This window comes from Macrobrachium nipponense, chromosome 8 (genome assembly GCF_015104395.2).
Source record: "Macrobrachium nipponense isolate FS-2020 chromosome 8, ASM1510439v2, whole genome shotgun sequence".
In the NCBI taxonomy this organism is placed as follows: Eukaryota; Metazoa; Arthropoda; class Malacostraca; order Decapoda; family Palaemonidae; genus Macrobrachium; species Macrobrachium nipponense.
In genome coordinates, this window is record NC_087203.1 from 50,854,062 (window position 1) to 50,864,068 (window position 10,007).

Below are 10,007 nucleotides of genomic sequence, written 5' to 3' on the forward strand. Positions count from 1 at the left end.
CGAATGCCCGGCACTTGCACAGAACCAGTACAAAAAGAGGCATGATTCAGTGGCAAAAGCCCTCCACTGGAGCCTGTGCAAGAAACATCAGCTACCTTGCAGTAATAAGTGGTACGAGCACCAACCTGAGGGAGTGATAGAAAACGATCAGGCAAAGATCCTCTGGGACTATGGTATCAGAACGGATAGGGTGATACGTGCAAATAGACCAGGCGTGACGTTGATTGACAAAGTCAAGAAGAAAGTATCACTCATTGATGTCGCAATACCATGGGACACCAGAGTTGAAGAGAAAGAGAGGGAAAAAATGGACAAGTATCAAGATCTGAAAATAGAAATAAGAAGGATATGGGATATGCCAGTGGAAATCGTACCCATAATCATAGGAGCACTAGGCACGATCCCAAGATCCCTGAAAAGGAATCTAGAAAAACTAGACGCTGAAGTAGCTCCAGGACTCATGCAGAAGAGTGTGATCCTAGAAACGGCACACATAGTAAGAAAAGTGATGGACTCCTAAGGAGGCAGGATGCAACCCGGAACCCCACACTATAAATACCATCCATTCGAATTGGAGGACTGTGATAGGGCAAAAAAAAAAAAAAAAAAAAGCAACAGCATCTCGTGACCAATACATATACATACAGGGCAGTTTATTCACCCCCATTATTATCAGCAAGCGATAAAAAACATACATCTCATCACAAGTAACAGGTCTCCATAGAAGTCCTTTCACCTTACGCTTTCCTGTTGAATGAAAGTACTCCTATGCCCGGGCATTCAATTTATCAATTACATCACCACAAAAATGAAAGAAAAAATGCATCACGTAAGCAGGTATAATTTGGTGTGTAAGCAGGAATTCCATTGTCACCCTCCGTGAATCCGGGAGGTGGGGGGGGGAGGCTGGGTCTGAGCCCACATCACAAGATAGATCAGTTATGAAATGCCAACCCTCATCGACAATAGGTTCAATGTCTTCCAAACACTCGTTGTCACTGTTATCCTCTAAGAAACTATCATTATAATCATCATCTGGTAGATTTGGCAGGTACTCAGACCCTTACTCTGAAAGACTATCATCTGACATGATAGTAAAAAAAAAAAAATAACTACAAACAAAAGGAAAAAAGGTTTAGAATTCAAATCCACTGACAAAATCGTGATCATCCTTCCCAGATAATAGCCTGAGGCGTACTGGCATGTGTAGGCCAGTACCCCCTCCTAATATCCCATATGAAAATGACGTCACGACGTCCATCAGATGCTCATTAGCTAGAATGAATTGTGGGTGGAGCTTCAGTACTTCTCACATACACAATACTGTGTCTGGAAACCATCCAAGCTGAAGAAAACTGCTTTGCTTTTCGAGGAAGGATGAAAGATGTATAATCGTACGTCGCGGTCTTCTATTACTGGACCGTAAAAGACGTACATGTGTACGTCCCAGTGCTGAAGGGGTTAAGCTTTGTATTTTGCATATCCTACTACAAGCCTACTTCAGTACAGCTAAGCCAATAAACACAAGCAAAGGAGATGTTGCTTTATCATCACTCTTCATCCTCAGACCTCGGCTACAGGAGATGGGATTCCACATCCAATACTAAAAGACCATCTTTTACTCTCACACAAGTAAATGGAAACAATTGCTGTTATGGCTTAATCACAAAACAGAGACAAATCAGCAGATCAATGGAGTCTAGCCTACGCCTAACCTACTATAGCCAACATAACGATGCATAGTCTAAGTCGAAGATGAGCTCAATTGGATGCCTTCAACACTCTAGAAACAGCATTTTTCAAGCGCTGCACCAAGTTGGGAGCACCAACAGGAATAATATGTTCAGAGGTAAAAGGAGCTCAAGGTAGGTCTATGCAAAAGCATAAGCAACAAAATAAGGTGGATTAGCCTAGCTAAAAAAGTTCACAAGTCCTACATCAAAACTCCCATTGGTAGGCTAGATAAACTTTGAAATTCCTAGCCTAATCCAAACTTCTAAGTATCTCATACCAAACATGCAATAGATGTCAAATGTCTAGGTAGTTTTAGTATCAATGATGATCCAAAATCAGTGGGTAAAAGATAGAAAAAGTGGATAAGCAGCTTTTGGGTTTATCTAGTAACACTAGGAAAAATAAATGAAAAACAGCAGAAGGCTTTGTTACTTCATACTGCAGGCTAGAAGTTAAGGAAGTGTAGTAAAGCACTTTGAATCTGACAAATGATTCATTACAGGGCACAACTGAAGGGCTCAAAATATTTTGCTCCTCAAAAAAATACTTTGAACATCATCAGTTCACCCGAGCATTACAGGAATCTGGTGAGACAATTCACGCTTTTGTGACTAGGTTATAAATTGGCTGCAACTTGTGAATTTGTTGATCTAGAAGAGAGGTTAACAGAGTAAGTTATAAAAAAAATAGTAACTCACAAGAGCTAGAAAAGAAATTGCTACAAGAAAAGAAGCTAACCTTGCAAAGGGTTCTGGAAATAGCAAGAGCATTAGAAACTGCTAATTAATTACCAGTCAAATGTCATTGTAGACAAGATCAGAATGACAACAGCAGTCAGGTAAATCATGTAGCCTATAAAAAAGAGTAACCAACATGCAAAAAAAAGACCTAACACACCAAACAAATAAGCTTAGCCCTGGTATATCCAAGTATAATACATAATGTAAACCGGGTAGTCTGCAGATTCGTCGGGCAGGCCTCGTAACTCCTTCTGCCCGGGCCACCAATCCCTCCGCCAAGGTAAGTAGTTCCACCCAAAACAGCTGACGACTGCCAAAACAGCTGACGACCTCATGACCGTTGTGTCCCGACCCAATGCGCTCTGCGACCCTCAAGTCTCTCCTGGCTTCCCAACATGGCTGTGTCCGCATCTTATCCTGAACATCTTCAATTTACCGCCGCCAATCTGGTCACACATCTAGATTTAGGGAAATTGTGTGGTGATGAGAGTGAATTGCTTGTGTTTCTCATGAAAAGTGGCCAGAATTCTCCGACAATTCCGATTTCGAGTCATTTTCCAACAATTCCGATTTCGAGTAAGGTATGTGGGGTTTTTTAGTTTTTGTTGTTGATGCCGTTTTTTCTTGCCAGAACATACGAGCTTGCCAAGAATCATTAAAAATGTGGATAAGGTGCACAGCGCCATTCCACCGCACCGAAACTAACAAATTTCTAAAATATGGCCACGAAAACAGTGTTTTCTGTTTTCATCTAGCGATGCTGTTTTTTCTTGCCAGAACATATGAGCTTGCCAAGAATCATTAAAAAAGTGGATAAGGTGCGCAGCGCCGTTCCACCACCGAAACTAATTCATGAATTTCCAAAACAGGGCCACGAAAACAGTGTTTTCTGTTTCTGTCTAGCCACCATCTTGCTTGTATTCTTCCACTTTCTAGTCCGAGTAATTCTCCGACAATGCTGATTTCGAGTTAAGGTATGGGTTTTTTTGTTTTTGTTGTCAATGCCATTTCTTCTTGCCAGAACATACAAGCTTGCCAAGAATCATTAAAAATGGGATAAGGCGTGCAGCGGCGTTCCACTACACTGAAACTAATTCACGAATTTCCAAAAATCGCGCCAAAACATACGTCCGCCAATTATCTAGCAGACGGTACTCTTGCCCGACAAAACTGCAGGTGGTCTGGTAAACCTACTGGATATTCGCAGAAAAATCAGTCACATAGGCACACAAAAACTTAAAAAGAAATCCTTCTATAGAAGTGGTAAACAAGATCATTATAGCAATGATTGGGTTAAGTACCTCACATCAGGTCAGACATGCAATCACTGCAGAAAGCATGGTCATTTAACAATTCAATATAGAAAGCGTGGTCATTTAACAATTTAACATAAGTTTGCTAAGCAAAAGACCACTAAACAGATCAATAGAACTGTAAATTCAAATGACGGCTCTAGCTCAAATGAAGAAAATGTACATAAGACAACAGAAGTAGAAGAATTTGCATTTGACATTTATTCTCTAAACAAAGATGCACAACAATGTCTTATGGCTCAAATAGAAATAAATGGGAAACTCACATCCATGTAAATAGGCAAAGCTGCAGATGTGACAATAATTTCTGAAAGAGTTGCACAAACGATACCTAACCTAGTGTTAAGACCTTCAAACAAGGTGCTCAGGAATTACAATGGTACAAACATAAAAGTAGTTGGTTCCACAAGTGAAAGTACAGCACTACATATCATTCACAAATTTTATCACTCTTCTATAATAAAACAGTATAATAACACAACAGTACAGTGTAACATTATAATAATTGAAGTACAAATATAAAAGAGAGACAATTAGTCAGTTACACAATTAGCAGGACTCTACTGATATGATAAGAGTTGAGACTGAGATGGTATTGGCATGTAGTATGGATGATTGAGTAGAAAGGAATGAAGATGGCCTGGGTGGAACCTGTTAGGGGTAGGTGATGAGGGAGGAAAAGGATTCGATAGTGATAAAGTGACGATGATGTGGAGAAGAAGGGTTTAATGCACGATGATGCTTTCGATAGGAATAGCTGGATATAAGCCATCAAGGCAACCAGCCCCTTAGCATATGGATAGTGGTAGAGGAACATTCCTATTTTGTTACTGAAAGTCAGACTTATCAGTGTATCCCCATAGCCAGCAGGTGATTCGGGAGAAAGCACTGTCTTTGAAGACCTAAATAAGTTTCCTGATGAGAAAGACAGAATTCAAGAGAAGTTCAGGATAGTTTTTGTAATTCAAGTGGTGACAAATCTTCACAACTTCAAGATCCAAGATGAAAGTGCACCAACCAAAATGTGAGCAGCATCCAAATTCCCTGCCGAGTTGGTGAGGTTTATAGAGGAGCAGCACTTTCTTCCACAACAGATATTCAGTATGGATAAGACTTGTCTTCACTGAAAAAATAAGACCAGACTACTCATCTATATCCCTTGAGGAGAAGGCTATGCCAGATTTCAAGGTTGCAAAAGATGGTTTGCCCCTTATGTTAGGAAGCAACTGAGCAGGCAACAAGTTGAAGCTGCAGCTGGTATATCATGCAGAAAATCAAGTATTAAAGAACATCCCTAAGGTCTGTCTCCTTCTTATATGTATGTTGAATCTCAAGGCTTGGGTGTCATTATTTTTGAGAATTGGTTCCTCAATCATCTTATACTAGCAGTGGACAAGGACATTCCTTTAAGATCTTTCTTATTGTAGACATTTATTTTTATCCTTACATCCCTGTTGTTTACCTACCTCCCTACAACCTCTATCTTACAACCAATAGACCAAGGGATCATTGCCATCTTTAAGTACTACCACCTCGGGCTCTTGCTTACAAAGGATAAAACTTTTACACAGTAGTCCTACATATAAAAGCTGCTTGGAATGCAATTTCAACCATGAGCATTGAATGGCATTAGGGAGCTGTGCCCACAATCTGTTCATGATTTCAAGGGTTATACAGAGGTAGACATGAACAAAGGCTTGGTAATAATAAGCAGTGAGTTGAAAAAGGACCTGAATGAGGATTTTGTCTCGTTATTTGAGGCAGACAAGCAGCCACTCATGAATAAGAAGACAACAGAATAGAACCGTGATGCTTCACTGCCAACAAGATGCAGCAGGTCTTTGTGCGCACTACAAAATCCCTTGTGCTTTCTGGGGAGATAGATTCCAATATAGAATACTTTGCCAAGATTATGGAGGTGATGCACTACTTAATTATTCCTCATAGCATGCTTTTGGATGAAAAGAAGAGCAACTGAGTTCAGGGCCTATCAAGCACAATGATGTCACCTATCATATATAATAAAATAGGTACATCTAAATTTTGGGTGGTTTTATTTACATTCTTTATGATTATAATGTATAACATAAAAAAATATCAAATGACATTTTGTTAAACAATTATTGGGTTGCAAAAAGGGGTTTACATATTGGGTGTCAGGGTTTTTTAGGTGAGGTACTACTGTAGTATATATTTCCCACACGCATCATTCAATTTATTATAACATGCTAAGGTATAGAAACCTACTTCTATCACATAAATTTGAAAATAATGGAGAAAAGAGAGAAAAGTTAAAGGAATTAGAAATAACATTGAAAATATGCAATCCTTCATATTAAGAAACAATCTGGGGAATACTGCAGGGGTTTTGAGAAAACTTTGTTGTCATCTACTATGTAATTAATTCACTGAGTCTGAGATACAGTAGTAGCTCTCTTCTGTACTTTTTCCTACTATACAACCAACAAGTTTATAACTCTTGCACTCCCCCTTTCTCATTTATTGTAGCAATCTCTATATGTACAACTCTTCTGCCTAGCAGGAACAAAAACAGTGAGGCAAGTAATTAACCCTTAAACGCCGACTGGACGTATTTTACGTCGACATTTTTTGTCTCTCGGGTGCCGACTGGACGTATTTTACGTCGACATACAAAAGTTTTTTTAAAAATTCGCGGAAAAATACTTTTAGGCCTACCAGCCGAAAACTCTTGAATCACGCACCTTGGGGGATGCTGGGAGTTCACGGATCAAGGTGTTTTTTGTTTACAATCGTTACGCAGGCGCGCAAGCGCGAATTTCTTTCTTGCCGCACTAAAAAGTATCTGTGACACATCTCGGAAATTATTTCGTCACTTTGACATAATTTTTTTACCATTTTAAATTAGCCGTTACATGGACTATTATATATGAAAATGTGCGCATTTTTATGTAGAATACAACAAAAAAATACTCATGATTGTAGCTTTTATCAGTTTTGAGATATTTTCATATAAATAACGATAAGTGCCAAAATTTCAACCTTCGGTCAACTTTGACTCTACCAAAATGGTCGAAAAACGCAATTGTAAGCTAAAACTCTTATATTCTAGTAATATTCAATCATTTAACTTAATTTTGCAACTAATTGGAAGTCTCTAGCACAATATTTCGATTTATGGTGAATTTATGAAAAAACTTTTTCCTTACGTCCACGCGGTAACTCTTCCGAAAATAATCATACATGCGATTGTGGTAATGTTTGCACCATTTTAAATTAGCCGTTACATAAAGTTTTATATATGAAAATGTGTGCAATTTCATGCACAATACAACTAAAAACAACCCATGGTTGTAGCTTTTATCAATTTTGAAATATTTTCATATAAAAAATGATAAGTGACAAATTTTCAACCTTCGGTCAATTTTGACTCTACCGAAATGGTCGAAAAACGCAATTGTAAGCTAAAACGCTTATATTCTAGTAATATTCAAGCATTTACCTTCATTTTGCAACAAATTGGAAGTCTCTAGCAAATATTTCGATTTATGGTGAATTTATAAAAAAAATAACATTTTCTTTACGTCAGCGCGGTAACTCTTCCGAAAAAATCATACGTGCGATTGTGGTAATGTTTGCACCATTTTAAAATTAGCCGTTACATAACGTTTTTTATATGAAAACGTGGCGCAATTTCATGTATAATCACAACAAAAAAATAGTTGTAAGGGGTTGTAAACTTTCTCATTTTCGAAATATTTGCATATAAATCACGATAAATAGAAAAAAAAACCACGTTCGGTCAAATTTGACTCTACCGAAATGGTCGAAAAACGCAATTGTAAGATAAAACTCTTACAGTCTAGTAATATTCAGTCATTTATCTTCATCGTGAAACAAATTCGAAGTCTCTAGCACAATATTTAAATTTATGGTGAATTTTTTTAAAAAAACTTTCTTCCCTCCGCAGCGCGGATTCTCGCCACAAATCTCCGAAATTGCGTTAAGTCCCATTCTCGGAATATTTGCTCCGTTTCATATTAGGCATTTCATAGAGTTTTATATATGAAAATGTGCGCAATTTCATGTAGAGTAAAACAAAAAATATTTGAAAGTTGTAGCTTTTCTTATTTCCGAAATAATTGCATATAAAAAAATATATATAAAAAAAATTAGACATTCGGTCAACTTTAACTCATCAGATATGGTCAAAAACTGCATTTGTAAGCTAATATTCTTACAGTATAGTAATATTCAATCATTTGTCTTCATTTTGAAAGAAATTGGAAGTCTCTAGGACAATATTTAGATTTATGGTGAATTTTTGAAAAAAATATGTGTTTACGTCTGCGAGTTACGAATTCATGCATTATTTTATGATAATATTTTCTCTGTGTTGCTTTTATCGTTTCACAATTTGTTATATACCAAAATGATTGCAATTTAGTGTACATTACAACGAAAAAAAAGTAACTTGTTACCTTCAACCGTTTTGCGCACAGCGCGATTTGAATACAATTATATATGAAATTTCGTTTTTGCGCTATCATATATCGCATTATTTATATATGATAATGATAATTTTTTTAATTTCTGATGGTTGCATACTAAACTTCAGGCAATGACAAAAAAAGGAGCCAAAAATGAACTCTTAATCTTGAAAACTAAGCGCGCTATGATTTTTTGAAAAAAATATTTTTTCCGCTCCCGCGCTCACTCTGAAACGTCTCCGGCACACGGGAGACATTTTTTTTTTTACCGCTTCGGCGTTTAAGGGTTAATAAATACCTGTAGGATTAAGGCAACTATATTACTTTTAACCTCTGTCTGTTTGTTTTCTGGGGTGATTTGAGGGCCAAAAATGTAGGAATGTGTAAGTGATGGGATTGTGATGAAACAATTAGCTGTACACAAGAAATATGACCAAACAAGAAGTTCTTTTACATTATAAACTAAACACATTTTAAATATATCTAGAACTCAAGAATCACCTTACCTGTGGAGTAGCTGACACTTGAAGCATTACGGTTAGTACTTCTATGTAGTGCTCTGGGAATTTATAATTAAGCAATGTCCTCAAGTGCACCCGATAGAGCTGAAAATAACCAAGTCCACTCAGTAAAATTTACAACTATACAGTTGACTCCCCATTTTTGCAGGGGATGTGTATCACAACCCCTCACAATTAGCTAAAATCCCCGTGTATACTTAAAACCTAAAAATGCTCAGAACTGCTTACGTATTTTGATAATTCAAACACACGAATAGGCAGGGGTCAAATGTACAGGGATCTTTCGCAATGATATTCTTAATGTAAAATATGGAATTTTCACAAATTTATTATTTAAAAAAGTTTTAGCCCCTTCATAATTTAAAAAAATAATAGTCAGAAGAGGTATCTGCTTATAAAACAGAAAAATAAAAATCCATTAATTTTCAATTTTTGATCACCATGTCTTACAAACTATTAACAGCTTAAAGTACTTCATGTATATAATCAAGTAAAACCTCTACTTGACAATGACCATCAAATACACACCTGCCATACTACAAATTTCTTGCAATCTTTATAAGTTAAGTATAGATATTTTTTATAAGTAGAAAAACTGTCTGACTTTGACATTTTAAATTCTTAATTACGTAATTTGTAATTTTCATAGCTAACAAACCTATGGTCTTAACTTTAGGATAATCCTTCTAGCGCCAGCTAGACCCCGATAAAAAAAAAAATGTAGAACCAGGTATTGGTGGCAACGGAATTTAGCTACTCGGGTGAGATAGGAGGAAACAGCTGACCTACCTTCACCCAAGAAACACTGCAACATCTCAGTTTCTCCAGCCCAGGAAATCCATTGAGGGGTGGCAAAAGGTGAGCAATATAAGTTAACCCTTACTGGACAGGTAAATACTATATTGTATGCAGGTCCTCAGGCCGGGTAAACTTTGAGATGGGCCAATTTACGAAATAAACATATCAATGGAAAGAGGAAGATATGCAAATGTACATGGTGAAAGAAAAAAAATTCTACAAATTTCTCCCTTCCTTCCACGAGAAATTGAAAATGACTATTTACAACCCCTTGTGGGCCCTCATTGACAAAACACGTAAATTTTACCAACTTATGTTGTTTTTAATAAATAAATTTATTTTATTTTGTAAAATTATAATTACTGCTCACACAATATCAAAACAGATAAGAAATAAAAGCAGTAACAAATTCTTAGCATGTTTGTTGAAAAA

The 10,007-nt window shown here is 36.9% G+C and overlaps 1 protein-coding gene across 1 annotated transcript in view; it reads right to left on the reverse strand.

The window, feature by feature from the left end:
- The window catches only part of LOC135223095 (ectopic P granules protein 5 homolog), a 759,396-nt gene that overhangs the window by 310,056 nt on the left and 439,333 nt on the right, over positions 1-10,007 (reverse strand). Inside the window, 1 exon segment of the mRNA XM_064261599.1 lies at positions 8,763-8,880. Coding sequence (XP_064117669.1) covers positions 8,763-8,880 — 118 coding nt within the window.